The sequence below is a fragment of the Suncus etruscus genome, chromosome 5, assembly GCF_024139225.1.
Source record: "Suncus etruscus isolate mSunEtr1 chromosome 5, mSunEtr1.pri.cur, whole genome shotgun sequence".
NCBI lineage: Eukaryota > Metazoa > Chordata > Mammalia > Eulipotyphla > Soricidae > Suncus > Suncus etruscus.
In genome coordinates this window covers 97612765-97635807 of record NC_064852.1, presented here as the reverse complement: position 1 = coordinate 97635807, position 23043 = coordinate 97612765, and the positions used below count along the sequence as shown (strand labels likewise).

Below are 23043 nucleotides of genomic sequence, written 5' to 3'. Positions count from 1 at the left end.
GGCCTTATTTGTTATTCAAGTAGATAAAACAGGGGTCATATGTGTATACAAGTATTCTTATATTTATTCATGTTTTTAATAGGGGAGTAAATTTCTCATGAGTTCATTCCTCCTCATCCCGGACCGCTTAATGGCCTTTACTTTTCATTCATACATACCCTGTCTATTGTCTCAAAAATGCTGGTTGCTGCTGCACGCCCAGTTGCAAAGGCTTCCAAACAGGAAGATGCATTGCCAAGATTTAAAGCTCCTACTATGACACTGAGGAAAATCTGAAACAAACAAAAATATTAACATAATTTGTATGTGGTTTATCTTGTGGGAGTGGTTTAGGCCACATCTGGGTTAATCTTAGCTCCATACTCAGGTATTACTCCTATGTGTTCAGGGGATCACATGTGATGCCAGGGACTGAACCCAGGCAAAACACATGCAAAGGAAGTGCCTTTAGAAAGGTAACTACAGTGCTATCTATCCAAACCCATATTTCTATGTTTTCATAACTATTACTTGCTCATACCTTTTGCTATGTGAACTAAGAGATATCCCAGAAACAGTCTTCTAAGGGTGATTGAAAGCAAAGCAACTCTATAGAAATAGCAGTAATAGTTTTTGTTCTGTGAAGCATCATTATTTTTCTATTGTGTTGATTTAAAAAACAATAGAATTTTGAACTAAAATTGTTATGCTACAAAAAGAACATGTTTTTTGTTTTATTTGTCACAACACCTTGCAGTTCTCAAGGTTTATTCCTGATTCTGTACTAAGAGATCACTTCTTCCAGGGTTTGAGGGACCATTTAAGGTGCTAGGGATTTAACACAAGGGATGTATGTACCCTATTTGTTTTACTAATGCTCCAGCCCAGCATGATTTGAAGTGAGTAGGAGTCAAATAAAGGATGTAGGTGCAGCATGGGCTAAAATAGTTATATGATCATTTGATTATATTTGTTATTAAATGGTCTTATAATGGTTTTCCTCTTAGTGGATTACTGAAACAATAAAAAGCACAATGATTAGTTTGAATTTCCTAATTTCCTAAGATTGACCTTCAGTATTGACCTGCTGTAACTCTAACTGCTATATCATTTTTACTAGTATATTAGTTATTAGGATAACTATCACCAAAACTTCTAAATAACTATGAATATTAGGAATAAAAATAAAAATATTTATAAATGTATTGCCTATATTACTTCTTTTTTTGGTTTTATTTTGGTTTGGTTTGGTTTGAGGGCCACACCCAGCGGGGCTCAGGAATTATTACTGGCTATGCACTCAGGAATCACTCCTGGTAGGCTTGGAGGAACATATGGAATTCTGGGACTCAAACCTGACTTAGCTGTGTACAAGGTAAGTGCCCTATCCACTGAATTATCATTCTGGCCCCTATATTGCATCTTTTATTTCATATAATGGAAGGAAACATAAATGTGTGGAAAAGTTGCTTACCTAACTTACTCTTTGAGTAATAATACACAAGAATTAAGTTATCCTGTATATTACAGATTATCTATTATTGCAATTACAGAATGAAGTTTTGCAGATTATTTATGTAATTATATTCTACACTTTTGCTCAATGCTAGACTCTTCATATACTGAATAAAATTATTCTTTATTACTGTAATTATTTTTTATAATTGAAACACAAAGGATTAGTCTTCTTCAGTACTCAGGTGCCTCTATTATTTTTTCTTAACAGACTAGAGTATATTTGTTTTTGTTTTTGTTTTTTGCATTTTTGGGCCACACCTAGTGATGCTCAGGGGCTACTCCTGGCTATGTTCCTGAAATCGCTCCTGGCTATGTTCCTAAAATCGCTCTGGCTTGGGGGACCATATGGGATGCTGGGGGATTGAACTGCAGTCCGTTCTAGGCTAGTGTGGGCAAGACAGGTGTCTACCATACCACTTGTGCCACCACTCCAGCCCCTATTTGGTTTTTTAATAGTGATGTTTATTACAGTCATCTATATGATCTACTTGTCAATGATCCTCAATTACTATAGCCAATAATTTTGTGATAGCAAAACAGCTTAGAAAACCTAATAATTAGTAGATTAAAAATATTCATTTCATGTCATGCATACTCAGCCCTCATTATTTTCTGTTCATGAGTATAGCTAAAAATCATTCATACATGCAACAGGCAAATAGAACAAAAATTAATTGTACTCTTAAAGGCTATTTGTACTCTTCTTCCACCCTGCAATTATTAAAACAAAAGCAGCAAGACGGTTTCAGGAATGTGTTAAAATAAAAGGTAAGTTAGGAGCAAATAGATAATATTTGTTGATTAAAATGTTATAGATTCATAAAATACCACCTGTGCATATAACAAATACTCAAAAATGGATTATTTACAGAAGGTATAGGGTAACTGACAACCCAACTGATGAAAAGCTGAAAATGGAAACAGATTTAGTAGACAATAATGCCACTTTTGGTAAAAGTGGTGGTAATGTCGTGGTGGTCTACAGCAGCAGACCAAAGCTGAAAGTCAAAGCCAGGGCTAGAGGGATAATATAGGAATGAAAGCACTTGCATTATAAATAACTGACTCCATTTCATATAGTCTTCTAAGCACTAAGTGACCTCTGAGCAACTTTGATTGAGAATAACCTTTAAGTAGTGTTGGGTAGGGTCCCAATGTAGAAACAAAAAAAAAAAAGTAGAGGAAAATGAAGTCAACGCCTAAAGATAACCAAACACAATCAATTTTACAACCGATTTAGCTATAGCTAAGCAATCTCCTTCCTTGCTTCTGCCTCTGTAAAAGTCTTCCCCCTTTTCTATGGAGATCAAAGTGATACTTTAGGTTTATGGTTCATGACTTGCCCATGATTGAAATTGTTTCTTTAAAAGGAAACTAAGTTATCCTGAACACTGCTTGAAAGACTCCCCTATAAAAGTATTCCTCCATTTTACTGAAGATTGATGGCTTTTCACCAGTTCATTTTGGTGCTGCATGAAAATAATGTTTGCTCAAATAAACTTTAAAGATATTTTAATGTGCCTCAGTTGATCTTTTAAGAGAATAAAAATTAGACCTTGCTAAAAATAATTGTCATAAAGGTTTTTGATTTTTAGCATCCTGACTGAATTTTCTGTTGCTTGGTTTTCAATTTACCAAGTCTTACTCCCTCCAAATTTCTTTTTGTGCATTCTTTGTCTTTTCCTTTCAAGCACAAGACTAAAGAAAGATACTTTTTCTCAGTGCATGCTCTACAAAGCAAGCAGAAAGAAGCATCTGTGACTTAAGTCCAATTGCTTCTATCCTTGGTTCAATAATGTTAAAAAGTTCTTAAACATTATTAGATCAATAAAGATAAAGACAATTTATATTCAGGTTTAAGACCTGCAACATTTTCATTGGACTTAAAATATGTAGTTATATTCAAGTGATTAAGAAATCTGTTCACAAGGACAGAACAATAGCACGGTGGGTAGGGCATTTGCCTTGCACACAGCCAAACTGACTTTAACCCCCTGGAGTCCCATATGGTTCTCTGAGCTTGCCAGGAGTAATTTTTGTGCACAGAGCCAGGATTAGCCCTTGTTAGCCACTGTTTTGACCAAAAAAAAAAAATCAACCAACCAAATCAAAATACCAAAAAAAAAAAAAAAAAGGCAAGAAAATAAAAGAAAAAAAGAAGAAATCAGCTCAGGAGCTGCACAGATAGTATATTTTCTATAGCAAACCATGTTTCAGTCTCAGTTATAAAATAATTATTTTATAGGCATAAAATGTTCAGCTAACTGCAAATCATTAATTAACTAATAGGGTTAATCAATTCATCCCTTTACTTTAAAACTATTTATTACTATGAATAAACTCCATAAGGTAATTGGCCTTTTCCTTTTTTTATGCAAGAAATAAACAATGTCCTAAGTGTGGACATCTTTGAGATTCCAGCAGAAAATATATCTGTTCAAAGTCAAAGTACCTGGACAAGAGTTCCTGCTGAATATTCTCCATCATCCAGGACAAGTTTGGAGCCATACCAGAAGGCCAGTGCATAACATAAGAAGATGAGACACCACATGAATCCAGTGAAGAATCCCATCACTATACCTTTTCTTATTCCCCAACGCTGGGCAAAAACCAGGTTTCTCTCATATCTATGGAGAACAAAACATTGAATCTATTACAACAGAAGCTCAAGGTTAAGGTCAACAAAAGTAGTGAACAATAAACTCATTTTACTGAATGATCATATAATCATCATAAACACATAGGAGCTTGAGGAAAAGAACATGGTGACAATGTCCACATTTTGGATAAAGTTTTGTTAAAGTCCACATTTTTGCTAAAGTTTGTTTCAACCTGGCAGTGAAATGTGTTGAATGATAATAACTAAGTAACAAAATCCCATTACTGATTAATTTTTGTATGATTTATAAGCTTGTTCCTTCTACTCCCCAAAGAATTTTCTTTTATTCTCTCTTTCTCTCTCTTTTTTTATTTTTAAGAATTTTCAAAGGTCTGGGAAGGTTGCACTGGTTAAAGGGTGTGTGTGTTCATTATTATGACTGAAACCCAACTAGAAACATATTTGTAAACAGAGTGATTAAATAAAGATATTATTAAAAAATTTTAATGTAAATATTTGGACACAAAAGAGTTAATACTATTTGTGAATGACTTGCTTAACTAAGTCTTATGACATTCTTTCTATGAGAAAATGATGCAATGGCTTTCCCCAGATTTGGATCTAGTTTTATGCACCAACTCATGTGCTTACGTTCATCTATCTGTTCTGTGACCAAGAATTGATGTTTTAGGGGGCCAGAACAATAGCACAGCTCTAAGGCTTTTGCCTTGCTCGTGGCCAACATGGGGCAGACTCTGGTTCGAATCCTGGCATCCCATATAGTCCCCTAGCCTAAAAGGAGAGACTTCTGAGAGCTGAGTCAGAAGTAACCCCTGAGTGCCACTGGGTTTGACCCACACTACCCACCCCAAAAGAAAAAAAATGATATTTTAACATGACTGTCAGGTTTACAATCATGAAGGAGGAAACAAAGTTATATCAGGTTAACTGTCATGAAAGAAGACACCGTGGAAACTCAATCAAAGCACAAGAGTTCACAATTCTATGATCTAGCCAATAATAGCAATCACTGCCTTAACTCAGACATATTATATGCACACATCGTAAATATTTGTAATAAATACCTAACCTAACATGACTTTATAAAATAATATTCTAAAATGACTAAAACACAATTTGGAAATAACTTTTTAATGAGAACAAACTGTAAATCTTCAAAAAGATTAAAAAAAGATTGAGAGTCCTTTAAGTATCTATACCAATATAATTTATTCTGCTTAGTTACCTCTTTTTTTCTTTCTTTCTTTTTTTAATTTTTTTTATTTAAACAACTTTATTACATACATGATTGTGTTTGGGTTTCAGTCATGTAAAGAACACCACCCATCACCAGTGCAACATTCCCATCACCAATGTCTCAAGTCTCCCTGCTCCCCACCCAACCCCCACCTGTACTCTAGACAGGCTTTCTATTTCCCTCGGACATTCTCTTTATTAGGATAGTTCAAAACGTAGTTATTTCTCTAACTAAACTCATCCCTGTTTGTGGTGAGCTTCATGAGGTGAGCTGTAACTTCCAGCCCTTCTCTCTTTTGTGTCTGAAAATTATTATTGCAAGAATGTCTTTCATTTTTCTTAAAACCCATAGATGAGTGAGACCATTCTGCGTTTTTCTCTCTCTCTGACTTATTTCACTCAGCATAATAGATTCCCTGTACATCCATGTATAGGAAAATTTCATGACTTCATCTCTCCTGACAGCTGCATAATATTCCATTGTGTATATGTACCACAGTTTCTTTAGTCATTCATCTGTTGAAGGATATCTTGCTGTTTCCAGAGTCTTGCTATGGTAAACAGTGCTGAAATGAATATAGGTGTAAGGAAGGGATTTTTGTATTGTATTTTTATGTTCCTAGGATATATTCCTAAGAGTGGTATAGCTGGGTCATATGGGAGCTCGATTTCCAGTTTTTGGAGGAATCTCCATATTGCTTTCCATAAAGGTTGAACTAGACGGCATTCCCACCAGCAGTGGATAAGAGTTCCTTTCTCTCCACATCCCCGCTAACACTGCTTGTTCTCATTCTTTGTGATGTGTGCCAATCTCTGGGGTGTGAGGTGGTACCTCATAGTTGTTTTGATTTGCATCTCCCTGATGATTAGTGATGTGGAGCTTAGTTACCTCTTAACAAAATCCACAGCAGGGTACTATAGATTTAGGAAAACCTAATACCTGTCAAAAAATGAAAAGATAGGAAGGCTATGCAAAAACAGTGTATTTTAATAAAGTAGCTTACACTTCAATTAACAAACCTTTCAACCTCTTTTTTCTCACCACCAAAAGCAGCCACAGTTCGAATAGCTGAAATGACTTCATCAGCCACTGACCCTGCTTTGGCATATGCCTTCAATTCATAGTCAGTAAACTTGGATACACTCTAAAATACAAAAAAAGAAAAAGGAAAAATGAAGATCAGGTAAGAGGATAAATCATCTTGTAACTCAGTGATTCATTTAGCAGAATATAGATGTAACTCAGACTTGATCTTTAATATAAGATCCTCACTGAAATGGTGCTTAGTAAATGTGTTCTGAGTTTACCAATGGTAGGCCTCATTTATGGTGCTTGGTTATTAAATATATAAATATGATTTTATTTTTAAAAAGCTTAAAAAATTTCTCACCAAGTATGATCCAAAATAAGTGTTCTATGAGACCATAGTACTTTGCTGACCATACAAATGAAGTTTTTGAATTAAACCATGTCTCATTTCATTGCTAGTGGCCATTGCATGCTTTATAGACAAAGTTCAGGGGCAAAATATGAGGTCTGGTGAGGTAACACCTCGAGATATTAAAAACATAAGCATTTTTGAGTTTTTACAGGTATTCAAGGGTGATTCTACAGGAGAATCTCAGATCAAATACTATTTTGATTCAACTAGTTATGACTAATAAAAGACTCAAGAAAATAGTCCTGTTCTTTACAAAAAGATATAAAAGGCATTGCATTTAGTAATAATTATTTTTAAAATTGAATTACGATTGAGCCATGTTAGAATTTATTACAAAGAAACCTATGGCACAGATTAAAAAAATAAAAGGGACCGGAGTGGTGGCACAAATAGTAAGGCATCTGCTTTACCTATGCTAGCCTAGGACAGACTGTAGTTCGATCCCCTGGAATCCTATATAGTCCCCCAAGTCAGGAGCAATTTCTGAGTGCATAGCCATGAGTAATCCCTGAGCATCATCAGGTATGGCCCAAAAACCAAAAACCAAAACAAATCAAAACAAATAACAAAAAAAAGGAAAATAAGAAAATATTATAGATTATCATTTACTCAAGGGCCTAAATATATGCATTACTCAAATCAATAAAATTTATCTTAAAATAATGCTTTTAATCTTTTAGCAGAAAAACTCATTTTTATGCATTTTTTATTTGGTTTGGTTCTGGGTCACACAGCATTGCTTGGAGCTATTTCTGGCTCTGTATCCAAGGAAGTATATGGCTCTTGGGAACAAATCTGGGTCTTCCATGTGCAAAACTTGTGCTTATCCTTTGAGCTTTCAAGTCTCAGAGCAATACAAATGTCATCAAATGCAATATTAAACAGAATTCTAATATATAAAATAAGTAATAATAATAATTTATTTTGATATATTTTACAAGTTCGTATTTTATAATTTTCATGACTAAAAGGCAACAATAAGAAAAGTCAGGTTATTTTCTTCAGTGTTTTTGGATGACATTGCTATTTGACCAATTTATTTTGGAAATATTGTCAGCATAGTAATGGAAAAATTAAATAGTTGTAAATGTTTCAAGATTTTATTGCAACGGCATATTAAATTATCTAGGGATACCTCCATTTAACTCATAAACAACCATAAAAAAATGGATGCTGGGGATGAGATAACAAGTATTCATGTTTCTCATGAATGTAGAAGTCAGATATGGAAAAATCTCAATAACTTCTAGCCTGTTCTATATTACCTCTCCAGGTTTTATTTTTGGTCCTGCTTTTGAATTCAGTTAAGTGAAGTTGTTGTTGTTTTTTTCAAGTAAAATTGTTACTTGTTTTTGTAATTTTTCAGGAGTTATATCATTATTCTTTGTTTTTAAACACTCTGATATATGAAGCTTTTAATAATAGAGTTTCCGGCTTTCAGTGTTCCAACTCCAATTCTACCACCAGTGACAAAGTACCTCCCAATGACCTAATGTCCACGCCCACCTCCAGCCTTCTTAAGAAACTCCATTAACAGTAAAATGGTTTTGATATATAGGTACATAGTTACCTCACCTTGTAGACACATGCACAGACCTGAATTCAGTAAGAAACTAGTACATTCCGAATTGGTGACACATTTGTAAGCTGAAATATGAACACAAAAACTGTGTTCTGAGTCTGAATCTGTGCTCTGAGTTTATGTGGAACCAAGATGTTATTGGTATCTAGCATGTTAAAATGTGACATGAGATTAGAGTATAAATAGTTGCTTATCCTGAGTTTGAAGAAAAATATTATTTTCATTTGGGTGAAGAAAATTAAATCAAATGACTGCAGAGTCCCTAAAATCCATTACATAACTAAGGCTTCCCAGGAGTGTCAGCTAGAAAATATTTGGAAAGAAAGAATTTTATAAAACTTTTCAATGTGGTTGAATGGAAAAATATAAGATCTAAAATCTTATTAGCAAGGAATTCTGTACCAGACTCCACATTAAGGACATACATGGCTTGTGCCTTTAATCATCAGAATTATTTCAAGAGACTTACTATCCATATTTTAATGACAAGGTGGTAGAGACAGATGGTGACCTAATTAAGTGAAGTAAGCTCTTTATTTATGTCCATAAAAATTACCTGGATAATACTTGAGTGAGATAGCTAGTGAATTATAGTAAATATTTTATTAGAAAATATCATCACAGAGATCGTTACCTGTAGCCAAAAAATATATGAGAATGTGTACAGCTTTTCATTGGATTTCTGTTTTTGATTACAGTCAATTATGGTATCTAATTCTATAATTAATTATCTTTCCTAAAATCAATAAATTATTAGTATCTACTTCTGTGATCAATTATCTACTCTGAAAACAAGAAATCACAATTTGGGGAGGGGATGACTGGGATGACCCCAAATTCTTACTCCTACACCTTGTTTTGATCTGAGTGAATACCTGAAAGCAAGACTATGACTCTTAGAAGGGGTTAGATAATCTCTCTTTCTATCTCAAATTGATCAGCTAGAAAGGAGAACATAGCTGTGTTTAGGAAAATCTTTTGTGCTTGATGTGCACCTAGGTATGTTTACTGGGCCTTTTTAAGAAAAGAATTTTTTAAATAGTTTTTAATTGAATCACCATGAGATACACAGTTATAAAGTAGCTCAAGATAGAGTTTCAATCATACAATGTATAATACTCATCCCCTCACAGATGCACATTTCCTGCCACCAATGTCCCCAGCTTCACTCTTGCCCTTCCCTCTGACCTTCTTTCTGCCTTTATGGCATTTTTCTTCTCTAGCTCTCCTCATCCCCCAAATTCTTCCTCTTTTTTCCTTTTAGAGATTGTGCTTTAGACTATTGTTTCTAAAGGAGCTATCTTTTGAACTTGAGGTTGAAAGATTGTGAAGCAGTAGGACTATTGAGATTTGGTAAAGAGTTAGAGTCAGATGACCTTGAATTTGAAAACTGCCCTGTCATTCATTAGCTGTGCAAACACAACTCCTTTACCTCTCTGAATATTCATTTTGAATACTTAAATGATAATAATTCCATTTAAATACCAAAATAAGTAGCATTATTTAAATATTTTATTTTAAAATGTTAAAAAACAATAGTAGTTATACAGATTAAAGATAAATGCATAAAGTTTTTAATGGTCACTGGTAAAATAGGGATGCTTAATAGAAGCATCTATTAAGAACTATTAACAACTGCTCTTGATATTAGTGCAAAAGTATTTGTTCCATCAAAACACCATTTATTCCGAATTTGTCAAAGATTATTTATTGCTTAAAAATAATAAAATTGAATATATAAAAAGAGTAATAATGATTCAATAAGAGAAGGGGGTCAATCACATCTTTGGCTATTCTCAGAGAAAAGTAATGATAGAGTCTTACCAGACCAATGATGGCTGCTCCAATCCCAATGAGAGGGCTGACAGAAATAATGACCAGGGTCAGTTTCCAACCCTGGTAAAATCCCAGCAGGAAGCCACAGATGCTTGTTGTCATGCGCTGAATAAAAATGGCCATTTGGTCAGCAATGGCATCATTGACTTTGTTAATATCACTAGAAACAAGAGAGGCTTTGATCACTAAGACTGAATTTGGTTAAATATCTTGATGAGAAATCTGTCCTTTCTTTCTAATATTTTCATTACCCTTGTACATAATAGTCTGCTCATTTTAGAAAGTTTGGTGCACCTTGGAAAATCATGAATTTATTTTATTAAAAATGTATTAATCATTGTGAGCTACAAAAGTTTGTTCATAATTTGAATTTCAGTTGTGCAGTGAGTATACATCCCTTCACCAGTATCTATTCCCTTTTCCTAACTCATGTCTGCTTAACTGTGGCAAAGTTTTTTGGATATCATTTATTTCTCTCTCTCTCTTTCTAATAGTCACTATATAAATGGAGATAAAGGAACTCTCATTCACTGCTGGTGAGAATGCTGTCTAGTTCAGCCCTTATGAAAAATAATATGGAAATTCCTCAAAAAACTGGAAATTGAGCTCCCATTTGATCCAGCTATACTACTACTAGGGATATACCCTAGGAACTCAAAAACACAATCCAAAAATGCCTTCCTCACACCTATATTCATTGGAGCATTATTTACAAAAGCCAGACTCTGGAAACAATTGAGATGCCCTTCAACAGATAAAAGGCTAAAGAAACTGTGGTACATATATACATTGGAATATTATGCAGCAGTCAGGAGAGATGAAGTCATGAAATTTTTCTATACATAGATGTACATGGACTCTATTATGCTGAGTAAATTAAGTCAAATGGAGAGAGAAACACACAGAATAGTCTCACTCACCTATGGGTTTTCAGAAAAATAAAAGACATGAAATAATTTCCAGAGATGATGGCCTGAAGGACCAGCTCAAGATATAAAGCACACCACAAAAAGTGCAATTAGAGAAATAACTATGCTTAGAACTATCATAACTATGTCAGTGAATGAGGGATGTAGACTGCTTATCTCGAATACAGGTGGTGGGTGGGGGAGGGATGTGATGGGGCATTGGTGATGGAAAGGTTGCACTAGTGAATAAGGGTGTTACTTTTATGACTGAAACCCAACTACAATTGTGTTTGTAATCACGGTGTTTAAATAAAGATATCATATAAAATAAAGAAAACAGCCTGGTCTTAGAAGAAAGACCCTCAGATCAATGAAATAGACTTGAGTATTCAAAAAATGTTTCCCAGGCATACAATCAATTAATCTTTGATAAAGGGGCAAGAAACACAAAATGGAGCAATGAAAGCCTCTTCAACAAATAGTGTTGGGAAAACTGGTCAACCACATGCAAAAACAAAAAACAAACAAACAAACAAAACAACACCAAAAAAAACTCAGACCTCCTTCTGACACCATGCACAAAGGTCAAATCCAAATGAATTAAAGACTTTGATATCAGACCCAAAACCATAGGTATATAGAAGAATGCATAGGTAAAACACTCCATGACATTGAGACTAACGGCATCTGCAAGGATTGGAAACAGCACTCTCCAAACAAGTAGACATGGAGATAAACAAATGGGACTATATTAAGCCGAGAAGCTTCTGTTCCTCAAAGGAAATGTATTGCTTTCTTTATAGACTGTGATATCTCTCAATTTATTCTTTTGAGACCAAATAGCACTACTTCCCTTAAGTTTCTAAATATTCCAATATGGTTTTTATCAAGGACCTAAAAACAAAATTGTGTATTCTGTCTTTCATTTTGTAATAAAAATCTTTGGAAAAGCCTTACTATAAAAATCATACTATCTCTAAAAGTTTAATTTAAGAAACAGAAAATACCAATGTATTTCTTGCTGTTTAACTTTATACCTGAATTTTATTAGTGAAAAATTACATAGACATCAAAACATTCTACCAGGTACTTACTCCGAAAATCTTGTGTTGAGTTCTCCCACTGAATTGCAGTCAAACCATCCTATCTCCATTCTCATTATTCTTCTAAAGTAAATTTTTCTCATTTTCTGTATCTGACGAGCTGCAGCAATTACCCAAAAGCATATCTGAAAATAGAAGAGAATGATTGTAATCGTAGCATTAAAATATTTTGTTAATTCCTTCTTTTTTCAGAAGAATATATTTTCATGTAGCAGCTGAGAAAAGGGGGGAATTAATCACAAAAAGCCTTCTCTTGGGTACTAGGGTGTGAGCCCTAACATTGCCTGCTGAGTGGAGGTGAAAACAACTGTGAACAAGGAAGTCTTAAGATTTGGGTTTGAATTCAACTCAAATTTTAGGCTTAACTTAATAGAACTTCAGCTTCTATGTGTACACAACAGGCCCAGAGAGCCAAAACTAAACTCTCACTCTGAAATCACTGTTTTTGCTTGCTACTTTTAAATGAATACTCCTCTCCCCCGCAGCCCTGACAACAAATTCACCTCCATCACACCCACACCCTCCTCCAGAACTCTGTGAACAAGAATTCATGCAATTTTCAGGTGCTTGAGAAGGAACCCCTTTATTGTCAAAAGTCAGCCTGTTATTAAGTTTTGCAGTGCCAAATTGGAAAAAATTATTCATTTCTCTTTACAATTAAATATTGGGGGTGCTGGGAGGAAGTGCAGTAGGAAGTACATTTTTCTTTTCTATAGAAGAAAGTTAAACATGAAAGGATCTTTTCCTTTCTTAATAAGGATTAACTAACTTTAAACCTTCCATAGTTAGATATTGAATAAGCTTTAAATTCTGTTTACAAGATTGGAATTGAAATGCAGCTTGGTGTGACTTTAGCACTGAGAGAGAATAATAAAGTAAATTTTATTTTTTCAACACTTTATGTCATTACTCATTCTACCTACAAAGATAATTTTTACACAACATAATTTTTTTAATTTAGAAGAAAAAATAGGAAACGTTAGGGGAAAGATCAGATATTAAAACAAAATTCTATAAATCTTTTAAGTACAGAGATTTATTCTTTATCTCTTAGAGAACTTCTTTTATCCTCCCCCAGATGAAATTTTCCCCATTCTTTCATATACCACAACAAAACCATAAAATCTTAGGACTTGTGACTAAACAATTGAAGGGTGCATTTTAATTCTATTTTAATATATTTGAACCCACTGTAAATCTATACATAAAAAAAGAAAACACTACTAACTTGAAAATATCCTGCAATTAAGACAGCGAGAGCAACTCCTGCATAGTAACTGGCAAATGTAATCATTTCACTTTCAATGTCGAGCAACCTTAAAAAAGAGAAAAAACTGTTGAGATTCAAAGGTAGAATCAAGCCATCAGAGATAATGTTTATGGGTATAGAATTTAAAATAAGTACCATGAGTTTTATATTGCACAATTCTAATCTATCTGAATCCCTAAACAGACTTTGTGGCCACAATCACAGCAAGGAAGCAGAGATACCTATCTTTTATTTTCTCAGAGAAAATGGGTCTGGGCCTAAGAAATAATATCACAGTTATTGAAAGCCAAGAGACCCTAGCTGATAGTCCACTGCTCCTATTGTTCCCAAAGTCCCTTTTTACTCATGCTTCTTATGTGAAGATAGAGCAATCACAACTTAAAAAAGATTTTTAAGGGAACAGGTGTTTAAAAAGATTTTGGTATAAAGATGTGCACTGTAAATCAGATGGGATATGGTCACTTTATCTAGGAATCTAAGACAGTTTTTCAATTCCTCCATCTCAAAATGACAGTGAGAAATATGTGTGTCATATTCCCATAGAGGAAGAAAACAAATTATAAACTTAGTTTTTCTTCTGCTACATAGGATTACATAGAGTTTGGGGGTAATTTGGATTCCAGAAAGAGTGCTTCTGTTTTTAAGGCTTTTAATGCTTCTCTCTCTAGAATGAATGTCAAGGTTGAAGCCAAAGACATGTGTGGGGAATAGTAAGAGTCTAAAACATTTTTCCCACTGGTCACTCTGTTGCAAATTGGATTTGGAACTGGCAGGGCCAGAAAGGGAAGAAAATATTATTCTGAAATTGTTTTCAAAATACAACAAATTTTATGAATTTAAAATTTTATTTCAAGATATAAAAATTTTATAACATGGGACTGGTTACAATTTAATCCTTAAGAATAAAGTAAATAGAAAAGTATAATTCTTTGGACAACTGGAAAGCAAAAGCTTCATCATAGATGATCTATTCTAAATCCTTTCTGATCTCTATCAGGCCTTTTCTTTACATCTCTAAGTTGGTTTGGGTTTTAGATTCTATCGAAGTTCTCTCCATGTACAGTACTTAGACCAAGTCCTAAAGCACAAAGTATCTATGATTACTATATTCACAGTCTTTAATGATGGTTTGAGGGGAACCCCAAGAGTGAACAAGATTTGCAAAATTTTATTAAATAATATCTTATTTAAGCACCATGATTACAAGTATGTTTGTAGTTGAGTTTTAGTCATAAAAAGAACACCTGCTCTTATAGGGGCTGGAGAGATAGTACAGCGGTAGGGCATTTGCCTTGCATGCTGTCGACCTGGGACGAACTCGAATTTGATTCCCGGCATCCCATATCGTTCCCCACGCCTACCAGGAGCGATTTCTGAGCATTGAGCCAGGAGTAACCCCAAAACAAAAACAAAAAAGAACATCCCCCTTCACCAGTGCAACATTCCCACCACCAAAAAAATTTTAATGTAAAATTTGGCTTCTCTAGGGGCCACTGCCCGGGCGGGAAAGAAAAAAAATTTGATGAAAAATTTATATGTAAGTATCTAAAAAAAGAATCTTCTGAAAGCAAATGATCTCTGAATCACCTGTAAAATGGTGCCTTATGAAAAAAATCTCTAATGTTTACTATCTATGACATAAAATGTGTTTGGCCCAATTCAAAACACTATGAGAACTGGTCAAAAAGTTTTACTGGGATTTCTGTGGTTCCATCATATACTGACACTAGCAAACATGTAATGTTTTTCAAAAATTACAGAGCTGGCAGTTAGTGACTTTCCTATGTGGCTGAGTTCTGAGGACTACCTGAACTGGATCCAGGGTTCACTGGAGCAAAGTTTATCTAACTGACAGTACTATCATTACTAGGTGTTGCTGGTGGCATAGGTAGGTGATTCTTTTCACTCCTGACATGTCGTAGAGTTTAATAGTTAATTCAGATTTATCTATTTTATGACTTCTGGAAAGAAGCCATTGAGGTTTTAAAGATTAGTTGAGAATATTTCTGGGACAGTTGAACAAACGTTTCAGAAAACCTGATAGGAAGGGGAAAATGTCAGCTTGGTTTCTTTTATGTCAAACACTTGTCACCTGCATGGTGCAAAGCTCTTGTGATTTTTAAAATTACCAAAAGGATTATATAGATTTTTGCAGGTAATTTGGATCCCCAAAAGAATTCCTTTGTTTTTGATAGGAAAGTTGATATATATCTACTTGAATCAAGATTTCCTTGACTAGAGTTTGAAGAGAGAATAAGGGAAAGATAACAGAGGGGGAAAAGTAAGTGATATCTTATAAGTGATAAAAAATATGAGGCATCTGAGCTTGCCTTTTATAGAAATAGATACATCATCAAATTGCATCATCTAATTTACACATCATTTTCAAAAATTTATTATGGCAATAGTTTTTTTAAAATGCCTAGGAGAGTGTTAAGACAAGATAATTAACAATTTTTTTTCTTTCAGTGTTCTCATGCATTGTAGACTTGAATTTAAGGTGAACATCAGAGTCAACCTTAAACTGAGCACTACAATCTGGCATAAGTATATCCATGTTCTTGTTTTAAAATGTTGAATGCTTTGTATTCTTTTGTGCACAGGATATTAATCAATGGACAAGTTGCATTATAGAAATCTGTACACAGTGGTAGTACCTTGCCAGAATGGCTAGTTCATCATTTCATAGAATCCATAATTTTGTTTTTAATTGAGAAGCTATTTTGTGCCTAAGAGATAGTACAGAAGGAAGGAACTTGTCTTGAATATAGCTGACCCTGATTTGATCCTTGGCATCCCATATGATCCCCTGAGCCTGCCAGGAGTAATCACTGGAAGATCAGTAAGAACTGGAAGTAATCCTTGAGTACTGCCAGCTGTTGCCAAAAAAAAAAAAAAAAAAAAAAAAAAAAGGTTTTTTTGTGTGTGAGTGTGCAAGAGGGACTTCTCAGGGTGTTTTGGGGGCTACATTCAGCAATTTCTCAGAGACTGTTCTTGATTCTGTGATCAGGATTAACTATTGAAGTGCTCAGGGATTCAAAAACAGGGTCATGGACATTGCAGCAGCCTGCAAAGCAGTTACTTTACTATCTCTACTCTCTTTTTGGTCCTGTGTTTGTTTTTGATCAAACTTTTTTTTTTTTTTTTTGGTTTTTGGGCCACACCTGGCGGTGCTCAGGGGTTACTCCTGTCTGTCTGCTCAGAAATAGCTCCTGGCAGGCATGCAGGACCATATGGGACACCGGGATTCGAACCAACCACCTTTGGTCCTGGATCGGCTGCTTGCAAGGCAAACACCGCTGTGCTATCTCTCCAGGCTCTTGATCAAACTTTTTATATTCAAGTAAGTATAGATTCAAATGAGTTGTGGTAAATAATAAAGAGAATTTATGTATGCCCTTTTTCAATTTTCCCCCAATGGTAATACCTAAAAAAACTTTAAGAGAGCAAGGATACTGACTTTGATATAATCAAGAACAAAACATTCTCATTATAATAAGAAATCCTGGGCCAAAGAGATAGCACTGTGGTGAGGCATTTGCCTTGCACGCAGCTGATTCGAACAGACAGTGGTTCAAATCCTGGCATCCCATATTGTCCCCCATGCCTGCCAGGAGCGACTTTTTTAGTGCAGAGCCAGGAGTAACCACTGAGTGCTGATGGGTGTGACCCAAAAGCTTCCCTCCCCCCAAAAAAAAATTCCTCACATTGCTCCATTATCCCATTATGCCTATCAACACTTTGGTCCACACCTCTCTTAATCCCTTGGTGTTACCAATAGTCTATATAAAATGGGAGTGCTCTTTTTTTTTAATAACTGAACTCAACTACAAACATGTTTGTAATCATGGTGCTTAAATAAAGATATTATTTTAAAAAAGAAAATATATAAAGTGAATTGAATGAAAACTCTGTGATTGAATATAATACCTCTCAATAAGTATATTTAATCATCAAGTAGTTCTTGGGGAAAGAATGACTTAAGAAAGATGTGGTCTCCATAAATGTAGATATCTGTGTGAAATTTTAAAAATAGATCAGGACATATGTATATTTGCTCATATCGTTCAAATTTCATCAGAGATAATGAAAACTAAAAACCTCTATTTGTTTTTCACTCTATATCTTCAATTAAACAACCCAGTGAAAAAGAATAAAGTATGAGTAATGGAAAGTCAGCAGTGAATTTCTACCTTATGAATGTTTTGTATGCAGAGAGTAAAGGCAAATTAATCTAATAATGTATTAGGATCACTCAGTATCGTGAGTATACTTCTCATTTTGGTACCTGTCTAAAATTTGTTTCCAATTCATACTTATAAGAACTTTCCCTTGAAAATTTTATCTTCTACAATGGGCAGCTTTTATCATACTGAGTGATAAAAGTGAGTGAATATTTTTCAAAGAGGAATGTGATTAATTTTATGTTTTATTGTTTTATAGTTCCATTAGAAAACTCCAGAAAATTATTCATTTCTGTCCTCTAACATAAGAATGACTTAAAGGCTGTCCTTGGAGACAGTCTCACTTTCATACAAGCTGTTAGGAGACATATAGATGAAAATTAACCATCCAATTTAGAAAGAGAAACAAAAATTTAGACATTAGGACATTTATTTCTACGCTTATTGTTTTTAAAGGGCTAGAGTATTTACTATATGGGAAGCATATAGTAAGCATCAACCAGTTTGTAGCTATGTAATTATCTGAATTTCTATTGACTTAGTGGTGGTTACATCAAATTATAGTTAAAATACTAACAGATAATTACCATTATTCTTAAAATACTAATATACCTTTGATGCTTTGATAAATTCCTGGTACATAATAGATGTTCAAGTTGTTTTAGTTAGAGGAGTAAATTAATGAAAGCTACTAAGTGTAGATAATATGATGAAAAAAGATTAGTTTGAAATATGGAATTTAGCCTTTAGATATTTTTAATGGGGGAAATATACATTTCTTTGCCCTGCCCATAGGTCCAATTCTGAACATATGGTTGATACGTGCAAATGAACTTGTTCTGGCTCTGAGGCAGGCTGCAAAGTCCATGCCATGACGGTGAGTCAAGTTTGTATACACTATGAACTCATTGATTACATAGCAGTCTGTCAGGCTTATCATAAAGAGAATAATAGCACCATCAGCTCTGGATATTTCTACACGGCTGGTTCTGTTCACAGTACCATACTACTCCTTCATTGAAACTCGAGCACCAACTGACTGGAGCAGTGCCTCCCCTAACACTAACAAAATTTTCATTATAAAGAGAAAATTATAATGTGTGTGTGTTAAAGAAGCTAAGAGACAGAAAAGAATCATCAAAAAAGTAAACTTTAAGACATGAGACATGATAACAACTCAACTAAAATTCAGTAGACATTCTTAGAGGTAGAAGGCTTAGGTGGTATTGTTACAGTCATCTTCCAATCTATAGTCCACAAAATTGCTAATTTCAATTGCTGTGTTTGGTAGAAAATTTTCATTTTTTCTTTTAGTTTTAGTTTGGGGTTAGGATTTAAAAACCTGAAGCATGAAAAGAACCCAAGGGCAGAAAATTTATGTATTATATTTCTGTCCACTTGGTGTTAGATAAGCTGCAAGTGCAACTTATTAGTGAATTCCTAAAAAAAAAAACAGTGATTTTTAATTTAAGATTTAAGCAAAAGCATTAAAATAAAATAAATAATGGCGTACCCACAGCGTGTTCCATTTGTCACATTCTGATGAAGAGAGCTGTTGATCCATACTATGGTGTTATTTATGCAGGCTTTTCCAGGGACCTGAAGTTCTTGTAATTCAATGTCATAGTCAATAAAAACATCAGTCATTGTGCCAAAAATTAGTAGTACTCCTGGATGGGAGAGTCCATGGAGAAATGCACATAAACTTCCCACAAACATCAGCCAAATGTCAGTCGTTGAAGAAAAACGAAACTTGAAAAACAAAGGATTCAGATATCATCTATGGGTGAAAAGCAGGAGAAGTAGGAGGACTATTTAATTTAGTTTCTAAATTATAATAAATAGTATTCAACAGCAATTTTTAAATAGATCACCGTAATTAACAAGTTGAATTCTCAGAAGTTATACCAAAATAATGGTATATCAATGATCTAAAATACTAGACTTACTGTTAGTTTGTGTTCTGTCTTTCCTAATCTCTGATTCAAAGATTTTTACCTGAAGAGCTGCCTTTAACTCTGAGCTATTAATTAACTGAGTTATTGAACTTAACTGGAAAGCAATCCCTACATATGCTATTGTCCTGTAGATACACTATGTGGGACATTAATTGAGTATAAGTTGGTTCCTAGAACTGATGTTGACAATAAGAATGCCTATTGTGCATATACATGCTTCTATTTTGAGCACATTTTAGGAAAATATCATTTATATGGCATTTCTAAAGACTTATAAAAAGAAATGTATGTGATGTGGTTACTTATTATTTTCCTTTCTAAAATAATAACTTATGGCTTAGTATTATTTTTCAGGACACATTTTGGGATATATTTCTGATATACCAGAGAAGATTTATAAGAGCAATCAGAATTATGTTTCTAATCATCATGTAGCATGTTCATCACACAAAGTTTATGACTAAGACAGTTTAAAAACTGAAAACGTGACAAAAGATTTGGCATTTTCATATGATCTGAACAAATAACAATCGCAAGTCCTATATCATAAATCAGATTAGTTTTATTACCAATTGAAAGAAGCCAACTTGATTGCTGTCATGTTTCTTTGCATCTTTTAACCTGAGCAAAAATAGAAATTTATAAATTATTCTTTCCAGAACAATGATAAATTCTATGTAGAGGGAAATTTTATGCATTATACTTTAGTAAAATGCCAGACTATTCCATGAAGTTTTCCAAGTCTCATCTCATAAAAATAGCTGTTCTCTGGGGCTGGAGAAATAGTATGGAGGTAAGGCATTTGCCTTTCATGCAAAAGGACAGTGGTTTGAATCCCGGCATCCTATATGGTCCACCTGTGCCTGCCAGGGGCGATTTCTGAGCATGGAACCAGGAGTAGCCCCTGAGCGCTGCCGGGTGTGACCCAAAAACAAAAACAAAAGCTGTTCTGAGGCCAGATAAATAGTTTAGTAGGTAGAGGGCACTTGCCTTGTATAGTTTTAATCCTTTGCATCCCATATGGTTCCTTATGCCTGCAAGGAATGATTCCTAAGCTTAAAACCAGGAATAACCCTTAAGCACTTCTTAGTGTGTCCCAAAAGCCAAAAACCAAATTAAAACAACCCAAAATACCAAATAAAACAGTTATTCTTCTGTTTACCTCTTCTAGAGATTTCAGTATAATTGTGTCTTTTGTTCAGCAGAGATTCACTGAGGTTTTTCTGAGAAGTACAGAAAATATTCTGCACTTCTAGTTAAACTAACAAATAAGCCAAAACCATCTTCCTCCAATGCAGTCTCCATGTCTGCAAGCTCCAGAGACTCACTTTAATGTCAAAGAGATGTAACTAAATTGTGACAAATCATGGCACAAAGCCTTGCAGCTAAAAATTGCAATTCTAAAAGAAGAGGTCCCTACCCTGCCCAAACCATACCAGTTGCACCCACTACCCACACCTGCCACTTTGCCAATGGCCCAGCTTCATCATTCAACCAAGGAGCTCTGAAAAGAAGCCAAACTGACCAAAAATTCAGATATTATATTATTTGGGTTGATACCAGGACTTTTTTTGGAGTGAATGCAGGTACCTTCCCAGGCCTTCTCGTACTCCTGGAAGATCTCAGCCAAACTATATCCCATAAAAGCCACTATATCGTCATAGTGCTTGAAATTCCTTGACTATGCAGCCCCATACCTGGATGCACAACAACTTCAATTTTTTGAATACTGTCATTTCAGTAGCAGCACACCTATTTACATAACAAAATGAATTCTAAGCCACTTATTCTTCAGAAACAAAACAAATAATAGTATATCAATTACCAAAAAATCATTCAGCAGCTGTGAGACACACTAATTTTCACAAATTTTCTTATTGCTATACTTTTTAAAAATAATTTCTCTTTCTGTAAATAGCAATATAAAATGTATTATTTTGTGTCTGTCAAGGAGGTAAGCTTAGGAATGGATGGGAATCTGGGGACAATGACTGAGGAAATTTTACATTGGTTGTGGGATTGGTATTGGAACAAATGCATTATAAGCAATATATATGTAAAACATGGTCTTCAAGTAAGTAACTTAAAAAAAAAGCTTAACAAATAACTATTAGGCCTCAGTTTTGATCCGTGACTTATTTCTGTGTACATTTCCTTATGGGTAAGCTGAGGAAGTTGGATTAAATTATTCTTTAAGCATTTAAAAATGTATAACTGGTGTTAATATGTTTTTTAAGAAAATATGCTCTCAAAATATCATTTTTGTTCAGTCTTTATTATTCACTTACCATAAGACTGTGCTCAATTATATTTCCTTTTACACTCTTGAGGGTCTCTTCTTCATCAGAGTGATGCATTTATAAATATACCTGGGAACTTTCTTTCACCAGGAACTAGACTATTCTATTAGTACTCTGAAACCACCTGTTTTGTTTTCTTCCATCCTCCTTTCATTAATATTGATAACTTCAGCTTAAATCTGAAATTATCTAAATCCTCAATTAAATTATGAAATCTTCCAAAACCTGTCAATGTCTTATTTTCTTCCTTATGCATCTTAAATTACACTGCCTGATTTTGGATACGTCTCTCAATATTCTTTCTGCCATATTCACCTTAGACACAACATCTTTGCTTTCATCCACCCATTTGCCCTTTTCCTCCTGAAATAAGACAAATTGTTCTGCTATAAATCTCTTTCAAGCAACCCAATGTAAACACATGCTATGCTAGCACTGTCTCAAGCTCAGAGTTGAATCCCATTTTATTGCTGAGATTGATGTCCAGAAGCTTCCATGATTCATTTTCTCTCTAGTCTATATCCTATTGTGAACAGTCCTTGACATTCTAATCTCAGAACTTCCTTCAATGCCCTACATGGCCAAATCCCTACTTCAGTCTTTTTTTTTTCAAAAGAAACTTTTTCAACAGGGCTAAGAGGAAACTTGCCAAGTTCTAAAAATTTCAACTTCCTCCCAATTCATTTCATATCTCCATTTCTAATTTCCTTTTATCTTCTCAGAAAGTGACAATCAGCATTAACTACTATGCTATCTTCTGTATCTGTGGTTTAATTATATATCCTTCATCAAAGTCCTCTCTCAAGTCTTTTTGCCTCTTTGCTTTTTTTATATTTCCCACTTCAATATAAAAGCCAGACACATAGGAAGGACTCAATTAATATTTGTGAAATGAATAAATATATACAGTCAACATTAACTCAACATTAAATCCTATCTTTTATTTCTCCACAAGATTATATTCCACAGATTGTATTACACTCAGCAGCTTTATTAAAACATTTACTATTATGTGCTTACCCAACAGTACTGTGTTAATCTAAAAGCTAAATTCATTTTCTCTAAAAAGCAAAGATATAATTTAGTCTTCTAATTACTCTTGTTGCC

General features: G+C 34.3%; 1 protein-coding gene across 1 annotated transcript in view; it reads right to left on the bottom strand.

The window, feature by feature from the left end:
* The window catches only part of ABCB11 (ATP binding cassette subfamily B member 11), a 90238-nt gene that overhangs the window by 57946 nt on the left and 9249 nt on the right, over nt 1-23043 (bottom strand). The window contains exons 3-10 of the mRNA XM_049773529.1: nt 20206-20257; nt 19192-19430; nt 13453-13540; nt 12216-12349; nt 10202-10373; nt 6374-6498; nt 3950-4124; nt 159-272 (exon numbers count right to left, since the gene is read on the bottom strand). Coding sequence (XP_049629486.1) covers nt 159-272; nt 3950-4124; nt 6374-6498; nt 10202-10373; nt 12216-12349; nt 13453-13540; nt 19192-19430; nt 20206-20257 — 1099 coding nt within the window. The remainder of the gene's footprint in view (nt 1-158; nt 273-3949; nt 4125-6373; nt 6499-10201; nt 10374-12215; nt 12350-13452; nt 13541-19191; nt 19431-20205; nt 20258-23043) is intronic.